The 23,493-nt window shown below is 37.9% G+C and overlaps 1 protein-coding gene across 2 annotated transcripts in view; it reads left to right on the top strand.

Moving 5' to 3' along the window:
* Nucleotides 1–23,493, top strand: part of LOC124776304 (sodium/hydrogen exchanger 9B2-like) — a 101,226-nt gene that overhangs the window by 65,129 nt on the left and 12,604 nt on the right. For both annotated transcript variants that reach the window (XM_047251233.1, XM_047251234.1), the window contains 4 exons: nucleotides 2,504–2,679; nucleotides 7,991–8,097; nucleotides 8,179–8,343; nucleotides 17,563–17,706. In XM_047251233.1, coding sequence (XP_047107189.1) covers nucleotides 2,504–2,679; nucleotides 7,991–8,097; nucleotides 8,179–8,343; nucleotides 17,563–17,706 — 592 coding nt within the window. The remainder of the gene's footprint in view (nucleotides 1–2,503; nucleotides 2,680–7,990; nucleotides 8,098–8,178; nucleotides 8,344–17,562; nucleotides 17,707–23,493) is intronic.

Genomic DNA, 23,493 nt, shown 5'->3' with positions numbered 1-23,493 from the left:
CTTCTGTAGACTCTGTTGATTTGACATATGTAATTAGACTATCCAAGGCATGCTTACATTTTACTGACACACAACAATTGGGCACATTATGATGAGGAATTTTACATCACTTTTTGAAATTTTCACTTTGTGCATCACATAATCTTCTGCTGTTGTCAAGTATTGTGGAAAATCTGGGAAAATTGATGGCACACTATCTGGTTTCATCCTTGGTTAACTCCTTACACACTGGACTCGCATTCGGGAGGACGACAGTTCAATCCCGCGTCCGGCCATCCTGATTTGGGTTTTCCGTGATTTCCCTAAATCACTCCAGGCAAATGCCGGGATGGTTCCTCTGAAAGGGCACGGCAGACTTCTTTCCCCATCCTTCCCTAATCCAATGAGACCGATGACCACGCTGTCTGGTCTCCTTCCCCAAAACAACCAACCAACCAACTCCTTACAAATGTTTTTGCTTTACTGTAAGCTATAAACTGTTCCCTTTTTACCTTTAGTTCTTCATCACTGGGTAAAGAAGACATGCTGACTTTTTCATTTTGTGATTTGAAGTTACTTTTACAGCCAAGCATATTACAGCACCTCAGCATTTTTAGTATTTGAAAACGGATGTTCAGTATACACTGAAAAGCCAAAGAAACTGATACACCGGCCTAATATTGTGTAGGGCCTCCGTCAGCACGTGGAAGTGCCCCAACACGATATGGCATGAACTCTACTTAGGTCTGAAGTAGTGTTGGACGGAATTGAAACCATGAATCCTGCAGGACTGTCCATAAATCCATAAGAGTATGAGGGGATGGAGATCTCTTCTGGACAGCACATTCAATGCATCCCAGTTATGCTAAAAAATGTTCATGTCTGGGGAGTTTGGTGGCCAGTGGAAGTGTTTAAACTCAGAAGAGTGTCCCTGGAGCCACTCTGTTGCAATTCTGGATGTGTTGTGTGTCACATTGTCCTGCTGGACTTGCCCAAATCCAGCAGAATGCACAATGGACATGAACAGATGAAGGTAATCAGGCAGGATGCTTACGTACATGTCACCTGTCAGTCATATCTAGATGTGTCAGGGATTCCATATAACTCCAACTGCACACGCCTCACACCATTACAGAACCTCCACCAGCTTCAACAGTCCTTTGCTGACATGCAGGGTCCATGGACTCATGTGGTTGTCTCCATACCTGTACATGCCCATCCACTCAATGCAATTTGAAACGAGACAAGTCCGGCCAGGCAACATGTTTCCAGTCATCAACAGTCCAAAGTCGGTATTGAAGGGCCGAGGCAAGGTGTAAAGCTTTGTGTTGTGCAGTCATCAAGGGTATACGAGTGGGCCTTCAGCTCCAAAAGCACATATTGATGATGTTTCGTTGAATAGTTTGCCAGCTGACACTTGTTGACGGCCCAGCATTGAAATTTGCAGCAATCTGCAGAAGGATTGCAGTTCTGTCATGTTGGATGAGTCTATTCAATCATTGTTAGTCCCATTCTTGCAGGATATTTTTCTGGCCACAGTAATGTCAGAGATTTGATGTTTTACCGGATTCCTTATATTCATGGTACATTCGTGAAATGGTCGTATGGAAAAAGCCCTACTTCATCGCTACCTCAGAGATGCTGTGTCCCATCACTCATGAACCAACTGTAACACCATGTTAAAACTTATTTAAATCTTGATGGCCTGCTATTGTTACTGATCTAACAGCTGTGCCAGACACTTGTCGTCTTATACAGGTGTTGCTGACCGGAATGCCGTATTCTCCCTGTTTACATATCTCTGTATTTGAATACGCATGCCAATACAAGTTTCTTTGGCGCTTCAGTGTATTTATTATGATATAAATATACACAAGGTGACATAACTTCAAAGCATAACCTGAAAGAATCTTGAAAATATTCATTCACAATGTTTGTTAAGAACCTACAATTACTATCTAAACAAGCAATTAACAAGCACTTATTGTTAGTAGAACTGCAAATTCATAAATCTCGTTTTAGCAACCGAAGATAAACAAATAACAGACAAGTCCTTGTGAAAGTCCTGAGTCACATACACAAATGAACCAGTGAACTCACATGGAATAGATCACAATCTCTACAGGCAAGGAATTACTTTGTGTATGTCACAAACAAGATAGCTTCCAGTACCCAGGCCAGTATTTTTAGTCCACTGTGAGCATAACCATTATTCTGCCTCTGGGTATCTGCAGTTCCATGCCCAAAATTATAAATTTTTTACAAAACTGACCTAGTTTAATCACAGTGGAGATAATGAAATGTAATAGCCTACTTTTAGTTTGACAGAAAAGAAGTTTCCTTATTGGAATTGCGGCCTAGGATTATTCTAACTGTTTTCAGACTACTGTGTCATTATTGAAGTAATCAATATTTCTGACTGTGAAATCATTTGGCACTGTAGCTGTATTGAAACTGTGACCATCCTTCGGCACATTTTTTTTTTTCACAAAAATTATAAAATATGTATTGATTTGCTCTACAGGTTTGTTCTGGGTGCTGTCTCACCTGCTGTTGTTGTTCCTTCGTTATTACACCTGCAAGAAAGAGGTTATGGAGAAGATAAAGGTGTAGCTACACTGGTTATCGCAGCTTCTAGTATTGATGATATAGCTGCTATCACTGGTTTTGGTGTTATTTTGGGATTCATTTTCTCTGAAGGTATGGTCTGATGATGAAGCTAATACTTGGTCTATAATTTATGTATAGTATTAAACTTAATGTGAGCTTAACATTGTCTTTCACTCTTTGAATCTCATCAAAATTGTATGGATCTGATATGAACATGGATAAAGTCTTCCTGTTGTAAGTGCCCTTATCTGAGTAGATTTACTTCCTTAATGTCTGACAACTTTAAAAAATAAATTGGTAAATAAATGTATGTATTGGACTTCTACATGTGTGTCTTGTAAGATGATATGTATGAGTATGCAACTGCATTGTATTTTATTACAGCATGGTTTTCTTCAACTTTATTCATTTAATGGACTTTCACTAAATTACTTTAAAAACAATGGAAGAGAAAAAAAAATTTTTTTTCATAGTAAAATGAGAAAAAACTGTATGATGTTACATTTGTTTAGAAGTTGTGCAACTCAGATACAAAATCAGTTAAAGGGACATTATTTTTTCCTGTGATCTCAATTTTTAATGCTGAATTCCCATCGCAGCATGTTAGGATCTGCTAACAGGAATAGTTACTGTTCCAGAGCTAAATAATATGTGAAAGCTGAAGGATATCTTTAAACATACATTGTAAATCTAAGCAAGACTATGACACCTTATTAAGCATAATCTAATAACATTTAGAGTAATAAAGACAGATGTCTGTATCCCTGGTGTTACATACATTGGACAGAAAGTGCCATTGGTATGAAAGTATACAGTTAGAAAATGTATTGTGTCTATCTAAATGGCTTAGCAGTAGGTATCAGTAGGTATTTTGTCTCTTATATGGAGGACTGTCATGCTTTGAGGCCTGGAGAAAGCCTCATTTAACCCTCCGGGAACCACTAAATCTTTTCAAATGAAAAGTATGAGGTCTCGTTTTCAAAGTCAAACTTTATCTTGGAGAGTGTCCTGACCGTATGCCTCTCCAGTGCTGCCATCCAGTGGCACGTAAGACAGAGAATGAAACAGGTTTGTTCAGCAGACCAATGTCGTGCAGTTTACATAGCCTTGACCTCTCTGCTTCAGATGCACCTAGGAAACACTAACATGTATACTAGGGGCTCAGGAAATTTTATTGAGAAACTGAAGAAACTGAAATTTTGCTCATACGATATCCTGGTCAGCTTTGATGTTCTTTCTTTGTTTACTCAAATATCAGTCAATGACTCTGGTTCCATGTTCCCTAAGGACATCACCAAACCCTCTCATACATTTCTTACTATGAGCTACTTTATGTGGAATGGCTATTTCTATAAACAGCTGGAAGGTGTCACTATGGGTAGACCACTTAGTCCAGTGGTCGCCAGTTTCTTCATGGTGTATTTCAAAAGGCATGTACTGGACTTGGCACCTTGTAAACTTAAGGTGTGTTACAGATATGTTGATAATACATTCAGTATGTGGAGTCGTGATGAGGAACAGCTTGGTGACTTTGTAAGACATCTGAACAATTTCTGTGCAAACATAAAATTTACTATAGAGGTGAATTTACTATAGAGGTCAAAATGGACCAAAAACTACCCATTTCAGATGTGCTGCTTATAATGAATGGTGAGAACCTAGTTCACAGTATGCATCAAAAATTGCACAAACTGTCAAATCACTATTTGAGCCAGAAAAGACAAATGACTAATATGCTCATAATGCATGCAAGATGAATATGTGGAGCCAAAGCACATCAGGTTTGACGTGCAACACCTGAAGTGTGTACTGAGGACCAGTGAGTCCTCCATCATTTGCATAAGAAGTCCCACAAAACCTAACATTGGACAAAGTGACACGTCAAAAGAAAAATGGTCCAGTAACACTTTTGAGCCATACATCCCCATGGTGAAGGACAGAACTGGCCATACATTGCATGAATATGACATCAAGACTATTTATAAATCAGCTGACAAGATCAGAGAGTGTCACAAATTGACAAGGGACAAAAAGGACTCACTCAGTATGTCAGGCATATGCTGCTTACATGTGGAAAAGTCTATTTTGGCGTGACTGGACAATCCATCCCGTGCTGGAGCTCGTGCTGTGTGAGACTGACCTCATAACAAAATTCGCCGTCACAGATGTTCGTACTGCAGAGAAGAGCTAACATATCTGCTTGTTCACAGAAACTGTAGAAATTCACAAACATGGCAATAGCTTCAATAAGAAAGACGTAAATGGGTCCTGGATGCTCATGCTGCAGCAAATGACTGTTGCAGTTAGCACGCAGAGACCCACAGTGGTAATGACCAGGGAAAAGCCCTCAGACATTGGTGCGACAGGCACATGTAACCCCTGGCTGCAGACTAAACCCCCAGTGTTAACTTCTGACAGTGTCAGCAATCTGTGCTGGCAGAACATCAGGAAAATATTTTAACAAACATTGGCCTAGTGATACATCAACATACCTGGTGATGGTGTGTCAAGTTGTGAAAAGGTTTGTGGCTTAATTAATATGTTCTGTCCTTTTAATGTTATTCTTGAATTATGTTTTCTTTGGTTTTCCTTGAGGGATCAGAGGAGATTATGTGCAGGTTTAGTGTTCAAAAACATGGTTTGATTGGTTGCAGAGGTGTATAAATGAGTACTTGATGAATGGGACAAGTGCCTTACTCTGTCAATCAGGTTTGATGTCTCTACTGGCAATAACTGTGAGATAGGGGAGATAGGTTCTTGAGGAATGCAGTAACTGCAGTGATAATGATTGTGAATGCAGGTTATACTATGAATGGATGCACACAGCTTATATCAACAATGGATACATTAATACATTTTTAAAAGTAATGTTTTAGGGCGTCCATTTCTGAACAAAACTTTCTCACTACAGACAATAAAATGAACTTACTGCACTGACTGTTGTATGCACAAACATGCTAATTGATTTGCAGAGTCTCTCTCTGACCCAGAAATGGAACGAAAATTATGTGCACATCGCCTATATAAAATTTATATACTGACACTTCAAATTGGAGAGATATAAAGACTTTTCTGATATGTTTATTATATTTCATTTCATATGCATCAAACATAAAAATCTCAGCACCCACATATTCACATCAAACTCTGGAAGTTCAGTGCTATAGGTGACTTAATTTTGAGGCATCATGATAGAAAATAAATAAATAAATAAATATGACCAAAATAATTGTTTCATAAAATTGATTGATTGAAGGGTTCAAAGTGAAGCAAACACACACTTTCAAAAATCTGTGTTTGATATTTGTGTACCAATTTAACTGGCATTAGATTTGGATGTAGTTTTGCTTAACATACAAGGGTGCAGATGACTTGAAATCACTCCATATTTGTCTCTCTGCTTTCCATCCAGTGGCTACCGAAACACTATCAAGTAGCAACTTCTCTGTACTCACTCATCACTCTGTTCTGCCCTGCAGAGATTTGGCTTATGTTGCCCCAGCTGTAAATGTAACACGGGACAAAAGTGTTCCCTTCTCCTCCTTCTGTAACAAACTGTGACTAATAGGTGCACTTAAAAAATACAACACAGCTGATGGATGACTGCTACCACCTAACATGCAGAAATATCAATCACAAAATTATTTTAATCCAAGAGGATAAATTGTTTGTGCTATAAATAGCAAGTGGTACATCAAGGAACTTGTAAATGCCTATACTATCTTTCTTTGAATATTTGTTATTATAATCCAATGAATTATCATTAAAGTATCATTACCCACATTCTTTAAAGCTTTAACAGAACTGCAAATACTGACCTGATGATCTGGTTGTTTACCCAAAAACTTTTCCTTTAGAATATAGGTCAGAAAAACTGAAGAATTACTGCCATTATCTTTACCATCAGCTCATAGCTAATATGATGGTTACATTCATTTACATATCGGATTTTTTCTAGCGTTATTGCCACATCATTGTTTTTTCAAACTGGAATTATTTTGAGACACAGCCTCATGGGAATCTAATGAAAATTTAATATAATTCTCTAGTCATGCTCATGGGAGCATACAGTTCGGTCAGTAAACTACCTCATGTCATGCCAGAGGTGATGCTGAACGCTTACACAGGAAGGTATTGACTATGCAAATTACTCTTCCAGGAATTAATGGACATTTTCCTTTGTTTAAAATATCTGTTGATGTCACAGTGAATAATTACCAGACTACAAATCTAAAAGGCTGGGCTCTGATCCCCAGTCATTACAAATAATTTTTTTGTCATGAATCACCTGTTTCAACTATGTCAATGAATTATTAATATGAACAATGTCAAGTTGTGCCTTGGTTTAAAGTCCGTGTTTAACTGGCAGTTTATCGGATAAAAATCTGCTTCAGTTTCCAGCAATTTCTTAATTTATCCCATGACCAATTTAAAAGCATAAAGCTTCATCTTCAGGTGCCACCAAATAAGGATGGCAACATAATTGTACGGTGGTCATGCCAGTCTCAGTTATGGGTGGCGGTGGGGGTGGGGGTGAGGGGTCACACCCATGTCAAACAAACACATAGGGGTATAGGACCAGCAACCACCCAGACAGCATGACACAGAAATGACCAGTACAGATGGTCGAGGAATAAATTAAGAAATTATTGGCAACTGAAGCAGATATTTATTCTATAAATATGTTGCTTAGCTGCAGATGTTCATTTGATCAAATATTTTAATTGGCTGGATAACTCAGTTCAGAGGCTGAAGGGGAAGGCATTGGCATACTACCTCCAATAGGGCCGTACCTAGTTCAGATCCACCTATGGGTTGATGATAGCTTTACCTTTAATTATGCTTTTAAGGCTGTGCATACTCTCTTCCAATTGTTGAATTGAGAAAGGACCTAGAAATTTTGAAAGATTGAACCCAGATCCATTTTTGTGGTAATCATTCACTGTTCAGGTAAGACAGCAAGCAGGAATACTGTCACAGTTTCCCATTTCTTACACCATACTGCATGCAGATAACAGGAAAATTAAAGTGCCTCCACAAAGTCCTTATTTTAGTGTTAGTAATGAGGCTGCATTAGTTAAACTTTAATCACTTAACATCATATATGGAATGAATATCACATCTATTAATTCCTTCAATGTGCTGATACAAAACAATAACATCTCAACTTGGCTTTAGTGTCTGTAAAGAAGAACTCAGCAGTCTAGTATTTCATGGAGAATTACTCTCACAAAACAAGAGAAGACATTTATGTTCATTTTTCTACTTACTTATTTCAAAGATCAATTTTGAATTTATTGCTATGGTAATATTTATTTATCCTCTTGACTGAATAGTTTAGTTTATATTAATTATAAATTATTTACAGTGTTTTGTGACAAATGTTTTTCACGTGCTGCAGGTAATGTAACTCAGCAATTACTTCAGGGTCCACTGGAAGTTGTTCTTGGTTTGGGATTTGGTATTGCTTGGGGTGTGGTGTCAATGTACATACCCCACAGAAAAGATGTAAGTGCAGTATTTACAATTAGTCATTTCTCAACAAAAAATGTTACCAATATTGTAAGTAATCATTGATTTTGGTTTCAGCCATATGTAGTTTACTATCGAGCTGCAATGGTTGCTGGAGGAGGAATATTCGCAGTTTTTGGAAGTCAGATTCTTGGTTATGATGGAGCAGGAGCTCTTGCATGTATTACAGCTGCATTTGTAGCATGTTGTGGTTGGAAGGCTCAAGGCTGGAGTGCAGAATATGTAAGTACTCTGTGTGCAATGAAGCAGGACATTCACTGTGATCAAATACATTAATGGTTTAATTTCGGCAGATGCTGTTCTCAAACAGAACTAATATTACAAGGCAAAATAATTTTATGGTGACTTGTGGTGAAATGTACACATAATTTTTGGGGCCTAATACTGATATTCCCATTTAACTCCCCTGTAACTTGAATGCTGAGGAAGTGTGCACGTAATTATGCAACACTTTTCTCAGTTATTCTTGTTGTTATGGTCTTCAGTTTGAAGACTGTTTTGATATAGCTCTCCTTCATACTCTATTCTGTGCAAACCTCATCATCTCCAAATAACTACTGTTACCTAAATCTTTCTGAATCTGCTTATTGTATTCATCTCTTGGTCTGCTTCTATGATTTTTATTCCCCCCCCCCCCCTCCCCCCACTTCCCTTAAGTTCTAAATTTGTGATCCCTTGACATCTTGGAATGTGTACTATCAAACGATCCCATATTCTAGTCAAGTTGCGCCACAAATTTCTTTTCTCCCCATTGTATTAAGTACCTCGTCATTAGTTAAGTGATCTACCCATCTCATCTTCAGCAATCTTCGGTACCACCACATATCGAAAGCATCTATTCTCTTCTTGTCTAAACTGTTTGTCATTCATGTTTCAGTTTCATATAAGGCTACACTCCAGACAAATTCCTCGAGAAAAAAACTTCCTAACACTAAAATCTGTATTCGATGTTAACAAATTTCTCTTCTTCTTTCTTGCCATTGCCAGTGTACAGTTTATAACCTTTCCACTCCAGCCATCATCAGTTATTTTGCTGTCCAAATAGAAAAACTCATTAACTATTTTAAGAATCTACTTTAAGTGTTCATCTGATATCATTCTTTCAAGATACTGTCCATTCTGTTCAACTGCCCTTCCAAGTCCTTTACTGTCTCTGACCAAATTACAATGTCATCGGCGAACCTCAAAGTTTATATTTCTTCTCCTTCAATTTTAATTCCTATTCCAACAATATGGAAGGATAGATTGTTACTCACCACACAGAGGTGGCATTGTAGCCCAGACTGGCACAATGAAAAAGATTCCTAAAATATTAAGCTTTTGGATACAGTCTTTCTTCTGAAATAGAAATTTCATGCACATTCTCACAATCACAACTCGCACACACATGACCACCAACTCTGGATGCTGGAGCTAGACTTGTCGCATTCCAGCACTTGGAGACCGGCCTTATCCAAAAATTACCTTGAGCAGTTAATCAGAGGACCAACTCATGAAGGCAACAGCTTAAACCTGCTGATGACAAACAGACCAGAACTTTTTGACATAGTTAGCTCAGAACAGGGAACCAGTGATCATAAGGCTGTTACAGCATCACTGAATACAGCTATAAATAGGAAGATCTTCCTGCGTAACGAGCGACAAGAAGCAGATTTCAGATTATCTAAGTGGCCAGCATGAAAATTTCATCTCTGGCACTAACAATGTTGAGTCTCCATAGACAAAGTTCAAGGGCATTAGTACTTTAGGCAGGTATGTGTGAACCAAGTTGTGAGGGATGAAAAAGACCAGCCATGGTTCAACAGCGGTGTTAGAAAGCAGCTACAAAAACAAAGAGAGCTCCACTGCAAATTTAAACATAGCCAAAGCTTCACACACAGAAATCAAATGAAAAATAAGCATAAGGAGAGTCATTCATGAAACGTTCAACAAATTTGAAAGTAGAATTCTGTCTACTGGCTACACAGAAAGTCCTAAGAAGTTTTGGTCTTATGTTATATAAGTAAATTGATTGAAGCGATCTGTTCAGGCACTTTTGGGACCATAATTGCATTGAGACAGAGGACAACACAAAAAGGCCAAAATATCAAACATCTTTGTCCAAAACTGTTTGAGAGAGGAAGATCAGATTATAGAGGCTCCATTACATCATCACATAAATGACAAAATGGCTGATGTCAAAATAAGTCACCATGGGATAGAAGAATGATTGAAATCATTAAATAGGGAGAAGGCCACTGGACCCGATGAGATATCAGTACAATTCTACATAGAGCATGCGAAAGAAAGCAGTATATCGTAAGTCTTTGGAGGTGTGAAGTGTTCCAATGATGGGGAGAAAGCACAGGTCATTCCCATTTTCAGTAAGGGTCATTGAACAGATGCTCAAAGCTGCAGGCCTATATCTCTGACATCAGTCAGTTGTAGAATTTGCTAACATGTTTTATGCTTGTGTATTGTGACCCTTTTTGAGATTGAAAATCCCCTCAATAGGAATCAACATGGGTTCTAAATGCAATGGTTGTATGAGGCCCAGCTTGCCTTGTTTGTCCACGAGACCCATGAGGTGGTAGATACCAGTGCCCCGATGCTGTGTTCCTAGACTTCTATAAGGCATTTGATACACTCCTGTGTTGCCACCTAATGAACAAAATATAAGCCTGTGGATTATCAAAACCAACTGTGTGATTGGATTTAAGTGTTTCTAGCAAACTGAAGACAGCATGTTATTCTCAATGGAAAAAACTTTTCAGAAGTAAAAATGACTTCAGGCATACTCCAGTGGAGAGTAATGGGTCCATTACTTTCCACAAGATATAGATGATGTAGCAGACAACATTAGAAGTTCCTTGAGGATTTTCATAGATGATGCTATTGTATACAAAGAAATTGCAATGCTAGAAAATTGTAGCGAAATGCAGGAAGACCTGCAGAGGGTTGATGCTTGTTGCAGAAAGTGGCAATTGACCTTCAACATTAACAAATGTAATAAATTGCATATACATAGCCAGAAAGATCTGTTCTTAAGTGACTAAATGATTGCAGAACAATCACTGGAAGCAGTTTCTTCCATAAAATATTTAGATTATGCTTAAAGAGCAATTGAAAATGGAATGACCACATAAAAGTAATTGCAGGAAAGGCAGATGGCAGTCTGAGATTCATCAGAAGAATCCTTAGGAACTATAGGCCATCAACGAAAGAGATAACTTACAAAACCCTCATTTGACCAATACTTGAATATTTCTCATCAGTACGGGATCTGTACCAGATGGGATAGGTAGAAGGAATAGAGAAGATTCAAGGAAGAGCTGCACATTTCACTACAGGTTCATTTAGTAAGCATGAATGTGCCACAGAGATGATCAACCAATTCCACTGTCAGATGCTGCAAGAGAGGCATTCTGTATCACAGTATGGTTTACTGGTAAAAGTTCTGAGAGGATATGTTCCTAGAAGAGTCGACAAATACAATGCTTCTTCCTACACTTATCTCACAAAAAGACAATGAAGACAAAATTAGAGAGTTTAATTTGAGCCCACACAGGGGCTTACTTGCAATCATTCTTCTTGTGAACTATTATCAACTGAAACAGGAAAGAGGGGCAAATGACAGTGGAACACAAAGTACCCTCCACCACACACTACAAGGTGGCTTACAGAGTATAGGTGTAGATGTAGATGTATGTGAGTTGTGCTTGTGTGAATGTGTGTGTGATTTCTATCTCAAAAGAAGGACTTAACCCATAAGCTTAACATTTTAGCAGTACTTTTCATTGTGCTTCTGAATTCAACGTCTCTACCGGTATGTGGTGATTAACAATCTATCCTTTCCATATTGCTGTTAGCACGCTTGTAGAATATTAAAGAATGTGTGGGACTAGTAATTCGTAAATGGCCTATCTACAGACAGGAGGCAGTTATTCCAATGAGTTAAAGAATATTATTATATTCACATTTTGATAAGTTCTTGGTCTTTGCATGTAACACATCACAACACCAAAATACATTGAAATCTGTTAGCATCCCTCTGTGCTTCGACATAGTAAATGTAATGGATAGCCAGCCTAAAGAGCCACCATGAAAGTCTGTAGTCGTGGCAGTCGTATCAGCTACCAAGTCCAAAGACATAATGACAAGAAATTCCTAGATCACAGCTAAACAGAACAGAGCATGATATCAGCAAGAGTTTTAAGTGTAGCACTGCTTGATCCAAAGTTATAATGATTTACAGACAGTGAGCTACATTACCCATCTGACAGTCGTTCAACCCACAGACAGCCTTCTTACTCCATCTTATGGTGGTCAGAGAAGTCTGTGGCTTGATGATCTTAGGCCATTGATCTCACTGTCCAAAGAGAAAAATAGGCATTTATCACTCAAAATAATTACTGCTGTTATTGTTCTATAGCGGATGATGTATCTAAGATGTTTTTGACCAACAGTATTCGTACTATGTGAACATTTTTGTGAAGATGGCTTCCTGCTCGTAACCTTTCAAGTTGGAGAAATAACTAATTTCACAGCACTTTGTCACAAAAGGCAATGGTTCCAGTTACGAGTCCTGTTCTGTCACACAAATTTAATATGCCAGGAACTGTGAAATAAGTGTTGTACATTGTTTTTCTGTGTGATGATGCATGATGGCTGCATTGCCTAAGAATTATCATGTGCACCTCAGTGTACAGTATTATAATAGAAGGAAACATTCCACGTGGGAAAAATTATATATAAAAACAAAGATGAGGTGACTTACCGAACGAAAGCGCTGGCAGGTCGATAGACACACAAACAAACACAAACATACACACAAAATTCAAGCTTTCGCAACAAACTGTTGCCTCATCAGGAAAGAGGGAAGGAGAGGGGAAGACGAAAGGAAGTGGGTTTTAAGGGAGAGGGTAAGGAGTCATTCCAATCCCGGGATTGGAATGACTCCTTACCCTCTCCCTTAAAACCCACTTCTTTTCGTCCAATCCCGGGATTGGAATGACTCCTTACCCTCTCCCTTAAAACCCACTTCCTTTCGTCTTCCCCTCTCCTTCCCTCTTTCCTGATGAGGCAACAGTTTGTTGCGAAAGCTTGAATTTTGTGTGTATCTCAGTGTACAGTATGTTATTTTGTGAAAGGTTTGTTGTTACATATTAAATAAAAATATGCTTAAGAATTGTTGGACTTACTCTACATCTATGAAGATTCTTTCACTTGGGATGGATGGAAAGGCCTTCATTATCTCTCTCTCCCTTTTTTTAAAAAAAATTCGTATTATGTATTCACATTTAACGAAAAGTTCTACATTCTTGAGGACCTCCCTATTATGGACCTATGTAGCAAACAGTATATCTAATGTAATCTCTTTTCTAAATGTAATTGCTGTTGACAGCTATCATGATCACTAGATCCCTGTTATGAGTTTGCACTGATATGATTGACTGAAAGATGGATTTGATCATAAAATGTTGAAAAAGATCTAATTGCTCTCATAAAAATGACATTATGGAAATAAATCAGTGTGGTGGTGATATCTGTGAAGCATTTTGTCTTTGACATGCTCTAAAATAGTTAGACCCTTTTTGTTTTGAGACATGTCAATTCTACATCGAAACTGTCAACAGAATACGTTAATTAACCCAGATAGTCCTGAATTATTTGTTTTTCAAAATTGATTTATATCTTATCAACGTTGATTCACAAGGTTGTAAGGAAGGAAGTAAAAACAATTTTGGGTATTTATTTTTATTTACTATTTCCAAAAATGGGCGTCCTTCCAGAAGGACGTCAGGACAATAAGGGAACATGTTTTTAAAGTATATGACATTGCACAATTAACTTGTTTTGGTTTTTATACTTTCAAATAAACATAAATAAATTCGAATTATGGGCTAAAACAGCTAATAAATACAAAAAACAAAGAAAATAACCTATACACATATTTTATGCACTAGTATGATAAGACAAAAAGCAACAAACGTGAAGTGGTTCGTCACATTTTACGCACATAGTAGTAGTTCTTTTGTTGCAACTTCGACATTTTAGCTGCTGCTTCTTTTTTGTTATCTCATCCATTGGTAATTTGGCAACCTAATGTTCTCTTCCATCAAATCTAGAATCTAGTTTGGCCCTCTTACTAGGACGTCCACTGCTGGTAGTGACCCTTTTGTTACTTTCAAGAATTGCAGTGACAATTCGACGACGAAATGTCAGATGATCTATGGGTTCTTCGTTGTGCATGTAAAGATCCCAGGCATTTTGCTCTGCAATGTCTATAAAATGTGCAATGATTGGGAAATACCACTTTTTCCCTCTTACAGAGCATCTATATAGGAATACATTTTGGTCAGCTCGATCTATGCCTCCCATGTGAGTATTGTAGGAGTGTAATAAGTTAGGTTGAGGCACGCTAATCCTTTTCTTTTGTTTCCTGGAAAATCTTGCTACAGAGTGTAGTGGTTGCACTCCGTCAAAGTTGGTGGCTACAGCAACAACATCGTTGTCATTCCAACGTACAATGGAAATCCCGGATGCTGAGTCGGAACAAATTTCATGTTGTTGTTGTTGTTGTGGTCTTCAGTCTTGAGACTGGTTTGATGCAGCTCTCCATGCTACTCTATCCTGTGCAAGCTTTTTCATCTCCCAGTACCTACTGCAACCTACATCCTTCTGAATCTGCGTAGTGTATTCATCTCTTGGTCTCCCTCTACGATTTTTACCCTCCACGCTGCCCTCCAATACTAAATTGGTGATTCCTTGATGCCTCAGAACATGTCCTACCAACCGATCCCTTCTTCTGGTCAAGTTGTGCCACAAACTTCTCTTCTCCCCAATCCTATTCAATACTTCCTCATTAGTTATGTGATCTACCCATCTAATCTTCAGCATTCTTCTGTAGCACCACATTTCGAAAGCTTCTATTCTCTTCTTGCCCAAACTAAACTATTTATCGTCCATGTTTCACTTCCATACATGGCTACACTCCATACGAATACTTTCAGAAATGACTTCGTGACACTTAAATCAATACTGGATGTTAACAAATTTCTCTTCTTCAGAAATGCTTTCCTTGCCATTGCCAGCCTACATTTTATATCCTCTCTACTTCGACCATCATCAGTTATTTTGCTCCCCAAATAGCAAAACTCCTTTACTACTTTAAGTGTCTCATTTCCTAATCAAATTCCCTCAGCATCACCCGACTTAATTCGACTACATTCCGTTATCCTCGTTTTGCTTTTGTTGATGTTCATCTTATATCCTCCTTTCAAGACACTGTCCATTCCATTCAACTGCTCTTCCAAGTCCTTTGCTGTCTCTGACAGAATTACAATGTCATCGGCGAACCTCAAAGTTTTTATTTCTTCTCCATGAATTTTAATACCTACTCCGAATTTTTCTTTTGTTTCCTTTACTGCTTGCTCAATATACAGATTGAACAACATCGAGGAGAGGCTACAACCCTGTCTTACTCCCTTCCCAACCACTGCTTCCCTTTCATGTCCCTCGACTCTTATAACTGCCATCTGGTTTCTGTACAAATTGTAAATAGCCTTTCGCGCCCTGTATTTTTACCCCTGCCACCTTTAGAATTTGAAAGAGAGTATTCCAGTCAACATTGTCAAAAGCTTTCTCTAAGTCTACAAACGCTAGAAACGTAGGTTTGCCTTTCCTTAATCTTTCTTCTAAGATAAGTCGTAAGGTTAGTATTGCCTCACGTGTTCCAACATTTCTACAGAATCCAAACTGATCTTCCCCGAGGTCCATTTCTACCAGTTTTTCCATTCGTCTGTAAAGAATTCGCGTTAGTATTTTGCAGCTGTGACTTATTAAACTGATAGTTCGGTAATTTTCACATCTGTCAACACCTGCTTTCTTTGGGATTGTAATTATTATATTCTTCTTGAAGTCTGAGGGTATTTCGCCTGTTTCATACATCTTGCTCACCAGATGGTAGAGTTTTGTCGGGACTGGCTCTCCCAAGGCCATCAGTAGTTCCAATGGAATGTTGTCTACTCTGGGGGCCTTGTTCCGACTCAGGTCTTTCAGTGCTCTGTCAAACTCTTCACGCAGTATCATATCTCCCATGTCATCTTCATCTACATCCTCTTCCATTTCCATAATATTGTCCTCAAGTACATCGCCCTTGTATAGACCCTCTATATACTCCTTCCACCTTTCTGCTTTCCCTTCTTTGCTTAGAACTGGGTTTCCATCTAAGCTCTTGATATTCATACAAGTCATTCTCTTATCTCCAAAGGTCTCTTTAATTTTCCTGTGGGCAGTATCTATCTTACCCCTAGTGAGATAGGCCTCTACATCCTTACATTTGTCCTCTAGCCATCCCTGCTTAGCCATTTTGCACTTCCTGTCGATCTCATTTTTTAGACGTTTGTATTCTTTTTTGCCTGCTTCATTTACTGCATTTTTATATTTTCTCCTTTCATCAATTAAATTCAGTATTTCTTCTGTTACCCCAGGATTTCTACTAGCCCTCGTCTTCATATGATCCTCTATTTTCTTTTATCATTTTGTCTACAGATGATAGAGTACAATTCTTAGCTCTGTTCCCTCTTATTGTTCCTGTTGCTTCCACGCCCCTCTCTTTTAGGTCATGTAGTAGTTCAACGGTGGTAAAGAGGTTATCAAAGTATATTCGATATGGAACATGTGGAAGTAACTGGTCAACATAAGTCATTACCACACCGTACCCCATACCTTTCGTTTCATAATCCTTACTACATGTGCCAGCTTTAGGTATTTCCTCATCTTTTGATTCTAACATGTCCAAAAATTCCATCAGTGTACACCGTTTTCTGTGAATACAAAATGACAACATATTACCCTGACGTCCTTCTGGAAGGACGGTTGAAAACATTATTGAACTACAACTGACAAATACTTTCAATCGTAGTATGAACCTGTAAATAATTTAGGTTAATTCTTGAAGATATTATATGACAAGTTTCAGAATTATTGATGCAGTATGAAAGAAAATATACATACACATCGATGACAAGGTCAGTCAGTTAGTCCATGGTAAAATAGGCCCTATTTTCAAGACACAGTTTCTCACTCACTATGAACGACAGCGTCAAACTGACTGTCGCAGCACTCAACTGACTCTGCCTACTTCATATAACAGTGCGTCACAGTCCATTGCAAAAATGTGTTATTCGTAAAAATTTCAACAGTGAGTGATGCCGTCCTTCCAGAAGGACGTCAGGGTTATCTGGGTTAATGTAAATTTTATGTATTTTCTCTCATAGATTGTATAGTGTCTGTAAGGCTACTAACATGTAGCAGTTAAGTATGTGATTTGTCATAATTTCATTATTTTGTCAGTACAGTAACTTTCACCAGTGTGGTAGATTCTACCTGCTACTGAAAAAAAATGAAAAAAATGGTATGTGAGCTTAGGTCTGGTCCTTTATGTGGCTTATTTTTCAGAATCCAGTTTCCAGTATATTTTCAGTCATATGGGAAATATTTCAACCCATACTGTTTGGACTTATTGGCACTGAAATTCTCATAAGTCAGCTAGATGGTGGCACTGTGCTACGTGGAATGGGTGTTCTTTTTGTAGGCCTTTTGGTGAGTATGAAAACTACGTATGGATAAGTGAATGATTCATAGATGCTTTAATATAAATTATTTACTGCTGCTGTTAAATTTTTCCACACTATATTTTTTATACTGTAAGTGAATACATGTACAATATTTTTCTTTATGCTTGGAAGGCACTATTTATTTAACTTGAAAATACTTATTTGTCAGGGTTGGCTTGTTTTGGCTACATTGTGACTTTAAAGTAAAAAATATTTAAATAAAATTGAGAAAGTGATCTTAAAAGAATATAAAAAATTGCATTGATTGACATCTAACAGATCATCAGTTTTCTTTTCCATTCTTCTCTAAGTTATTCTTGTCAGCAACTTGGGTCTATGAGCTGTTAAGCAGTAACTCTGTTGTGCAGTAACTCTCAAACTTCTTTACCATTGCTATCTTTGGAATTGTGTGGATGATATTTTTTTGAAAGTCTGATGGTGTGTCTCACAGATTCTGTGCACCAAATTGAATAGTAGTTTGGTTGCTACTTTCCCTAATGCTTTCACAAATTCCAAGGAAATTATGTTTATACCTTCCGCCTCATTTGATCACAAGTCTTCCAAAGCTCTGTTAAACTCTGACTCTAATCTGGATCCCTTCTGTCTTCCATACTGACTCTCATTTCTTCTTCTCTCAAGTCATCAGACAGTTCATCCCCTTGACAATGTACTCTTTCTGCTGATCCAGTGTCTCCTCTGCATTTAACAGTGGAATTCCTCTTGGACTCTTAATGTTGATGGCTTTGTGTTTAATTTCACTGAAGTTTGGTTTGACTTTTCTAAATACTGAATCAGTGATACTAGTGATTATTTACTTTTCAATATCTTCGCATCTTTACTTTAGCCATTTCATACTGGCTTTCCTGCAATTCATACTTATTACATCTCTAAGTGAATTTTATTGATGTGCTTGTGTCTTTCCTTCAATATTTTTGTACTTCATTCTTTCACTGATCAGTTTGAAGTATTTCTTCTGTTGCCCTATGATTTTTTAAAGTTATCTTCCTTGCACTCAACTAAACTTAGTAACCATAAATAATAAAAATAACTTATCCTAATTCCAGAAAATCAGATATGTCATTTTTGAGAACTCATTTGGAAATAAGAGTGCACACTAGAGCAAAAGAAGCAAAAGCTCATGGGATTTTAATCACATGGTGCACCAAGACAGCTCTTTCTGATTATTATGAGTTCATACTGCCACAAAACCATAGAGTCATCTGTTACATACCCTTGTAGTGAGAAAACATTGCACAGGATTAAACATCTAAATATATGTTTACACAGGCCATATTGTACTGCAAAGTGTGGTTGCAATTATTTTGCCATCAACCTTACTGTAATACAAGGCAATCATGTGGTATGGCCTGGCAATATTACTGACAGAGCAGGCTGTTGCAGTTGCTGAGGTACAGCCAATTTATTGCCAGTGTTTTCCTAGAGGGGTGGAGAATATTTTGGTTGGTCAGGCTGTCTCTATCCCAGTCACTGTCTGTAAATATTTTCACCCCGCTCTCAGCCTTACTTCCATTTTTTCACACCAACAGTGCTGCAGTGCCAAGTCACATAATCTGAATGGTGAAACAAAATTATTTTGCTTCAGTTCAAAGCTGACATGTGAACAAGGGGCATGAGTTTTGTATGCTGGCTACAATATTGTCAGAAGTGGTCATGTGTTTGTAAGTTGCATTTGCGTGAATATGTGTGTGTGTGTGTGTGTGTGTGTGTGTGTGTGTGTGTGTGTGTGTGTAGGAGGTAACATATACAATGACAGCATTTATTCAAATGCTTGAGTGGAGCAAAAACAAGACGTCCTGTAAATTTAAGAATGAAAATTTGTCCGAATTTTCATAGCCAAACGAAAAGTGGGAAAGGGACAAATGGGGTAGGAAATTGACCAGTGTGAGATCTAGTTCTGCAGAAAAGGGTTTATTTGATTGAAAGTAATTACTGTAATTAAGAAAAAGTTAATTAGTGATTTGAGGGAAAATTGAAATATTTCACGAAGAGCCACTGCTAACTATGTAAATGAAGTTTCAAAAAATTCATCTCTTAAAGACATAACTTTTCTATAAATAAAATGTTATGGGGGTGTGATATTTTACTGTCAAAAATAAATTGTGAAGTCTTTCTTTCATGTGGGGAAAATAAAATAGATGTCAAATTGCAGCAGCCCCTTTCCACAGCTGAGTCATCAGTGTGGCTGACTAACATGTGGAGGACCCAGGTTTTATTCCCAGTGTTTCCAAGTATTTTTCATTGGTGGGAGGACTGTATCAAGGTTCACTCAGCCTTATGATGTGGGTTGAGGAGCTACTTGAACGAGAGTGGTAGAGAGAGCAGTTTTTGACCCCTCATGTCCCTCAAAACTGCACCAAATTTTGCCATTGGCTGAGTATGACACAGCTGTCAGTTGGTCCCAATTGACCCATCTGTGGCCAGAATGGCAGTGCTTTGCTTTTTCTCCCACATCACAGCATAAATTAAAATTTCCCTTGTTTCTCTTGGTCTATATGCTCTTAGAGGGCAACCCAACGATGCTTCGCAATTGCTAAATATGTACAGGAATTGGATATACATCCTAATGTGGGATATCCCTGGAAATTGTGTCAGGACATAAATTTTGGCTGTTCGCTGCCACTTCCCCTCTTTGAAGGTGTGAAACTTAAAGTTATAATAAATCGTGTAGAATTTGAATGAAAAAGACTCCTATGTTTTTTATTTTGGGTGTTATTGTTTATGAGGTTTTTAAATTTTTTGCGGACAATACAGTTACAAAATTTCAGAATGATGGTAGAAGTATGAAATGGTTTCCTGAACTAACAGTTTGTGAAAGAGCAACATACATTTAACCATGCTAAAAACATTCTGATCATAAATCAATTCCAAACTACTTGAACGTCTGACCTTGACCTTGTTTATTGTTACTGCAAACAAAACACTAACTGGGAATTGGAGTTACTTAAAATAAAATAAATGGGTAAATTGGTTGGGGTCACTGGTATATGGGGCATGAGAGTGAGCTCAGCAGCTACTAAACCGGTGAGAATACTAGCTTTAATGACATTATGTCTTGCAGTATTAATTTACCATTACCGAGTCCTGAAGGACTGAGATTGCATAGTAGTATTCTAATCATAAGCCCATAAGGCATCAATAGAACTTTTCTAATATACAGGTTTTCTGATAAGCCCAACTACAAGGAAGAAAGTAAAACAGCACATGTTGTGTGTACAATTTTGGTTTAAAGTTATATGTACAGAGAAACAATATATATAGGGGAAACAATTTGTCTAATGGTTTTAAATTCTTTACAATTGCGCTTAATACCATTAGTGAGAAGTAAAACGAAAAAACACATTTTCAAGGCACAGAGTGCCATTTTCCTTCTCACAATCAGGTTTAACAGAAAACCCGTACATAGTTGTTTAAAAAAGATATAGCCTGTGTATTTTCAAATGCTTGTTAGCAGTATTATGAATAGGGTAGATTGATATTCAGCATACAGAGGATAAGTTGAGTCACAGATAGTCACAATAAAAAGACTGCTGAACATGTGAGCTTTCGACTAAAAGGCCTTCGTGTAAAGTAGGCAGCACACACATATTCATGCAAGTATAACTCAAACACACATGAACATTATCTGTGGGGCCAGAGTCAGTGGTCATGTGTATTTGACCTATGCTTGCATTGAATGTGTGTGTTGTCTTCTTTAGAAGACAGCCTTTTGGCCAAAAGGTCATATGTTTAGCAGTCCTTTTGTTGTGCCTGTCTGCGACTCAATGCCTCCTGTATGTGGTCAGTAGCAATCTGTTGTTCTCATAATGCTGCCATTATTCCATCCTGGATTTTCCGAATGTTTATTAGAACATCATATAAAAATCCGAAATGAATTAGCCAAGAACTTTTTGAGTTTTTTGCTAATACCATTTCCCCTTTATATATAAATATAGATTAATAATAGAACACTGATTGATATTTGCATATGTTATATTTCATGCTCTGGACAAAATACTAAAATAAATAAAAAATTTAGGAAAAAAGGCTAAATCTTTTATAAAGTGATTTGTCTAAAAGAAAGACCTAAAATAGATCAGAGAAACGTTTGATGCATCTATGAATGATGCTGTAAATCATGTTCAGCAACTGAGGTACCAATTGGGAACTTAAAGTTAAATGTTAACTTAGCATCTTAGAATTTTAAAAAGTATCAGAGGATATTTGGCTTGTGGATTATGTAGACCATGCAGTCTACTGACATATGTTTCTATCATCTATGCATGTTGTTGTTGTTGTTGTGGTCTTCAGTCCTGAGACTGGTTTGATGCAGCTCTCCATGCTACTCTATCCTGTGCAAGCTTTTTCATCTCCCAGTACCTACTGCAACCTACATCCTTCTGAATCTGCTTAGTGTATTCATCTCTTGGTCTCCCTCTACGATTTTTACCCTCCACGCTGCCCTCCAATACTAAATTGGTGATCCCTTGATGCCTCAGAACATGTCCTACCAACCGATCCCTTCTTCTGGTCAAGTTGTGCCACAAACTTCTCTTCTCCCCAATCCTATTCAATACTTCCTCATTAGTTATGTGATCTACCCATCTAATCTTCAGCATTCTTCTGTAGCACCACATTTCGAAAGCTTCTATTCTCTTCTTGTCCAAACTATTTATCGTCCATGTTTCACTTCCATACATGGCTACACTCCATACGAATACTTTCAGAAATGACTTCCTGACACTTAAATCAATACTGGATGTTAACAAATTTCTCTTCTTCAGAAACGCTTTCCTTGCCATTGCCAGTCTACATTTTATATCCTCTCTACTTCGACCATCATCAGTTATTTTGCTCCCCAAATAGCAAAACTCCTTTACTACTTTAAGTGCCTCATTTCCTAATCTAATTCCCTCAGCATCACCCGACTTAATTAGACTACATTCCATTATCCTTGTTTTGCTTTTGTTGATGTTCATCTTATATCCTCCTTTCAAGACACTGTCCATTCCATTCAACTGCTCTTCCAAGTCCTTTGCTGTCTCTGACAGAATTACAATGTCATCGGCGAACCTCAAAGTTTTTATTTCTTCTCCATGAATTTTAATACCTACTCCGAATTTTTCTTTTGTTTCCTTTACTGATGGCTCAATATACAGATTGAACAACATCGGGGACAGGCTACAACCCTGTCTTACTCCCTTCCCAACCACTGCTTCCCTTTCATGTCCCTCGACTCTTATAACTGCCATCTGGTTTCTGTACAAATTGTAAATAGCCTTTCGCTCCCTGTATTTTACCCCTGCCACCTTTAGAATTTGAAAGAGGGTATTCCAGTCAACATTGTCAAAAGCTTTCTCTAAGTCTACAAATGCTAGAAATGTAGGTTTGCCTTTCCTTAATCTTTCTTCTAAGATAAGTCGTAAGGTCAGTATTGCCTCACGTGTTCCAGTGTTTCTACGGAATCCAAACTGATCTTCCCCGAGGTTGGCTTCTACTAGTTTTTCCATTCGTCTGTAAAGAATTCGTGTTAGTATTTTGCAGCTGTGACTTATTAAGCTGATAGTTCGGTAATTTTCACATCTGTCAACACCTGCTTTCTTTGGGATTGGAATTATTATATTCTTCTTGAAGTCTGAGGGTATTTCGCCTGTTTCATACATCTTGCTCACCAGATGGTAGAGTTTTGTCAGGACTGGCTCTCCCACGGCCGTCAGTAGTTCCAATGGAATATTGTCTACTCCGGGGGCCTTGTTTCGACTCAGGTCTTTCAGTG

This window comes from Schistocerca piceifrons, chromosome 2, assembly GCF_021461385.2.
Source record: "Schistocerca piceifrons isolate TAMUIC-IGC-003096 chromosome 2, iqSchPice1.1, whole genome shotgun sequence".
NCBI lineage: Eukaryota > Metazoa > Arthropoda > Insecta > Orthoptera > Acrididae > Schistocerca > Schistocerca piceifrons.
This window is presented reverse-complemented; position numbering and strand designations above follow the sequence as displayed.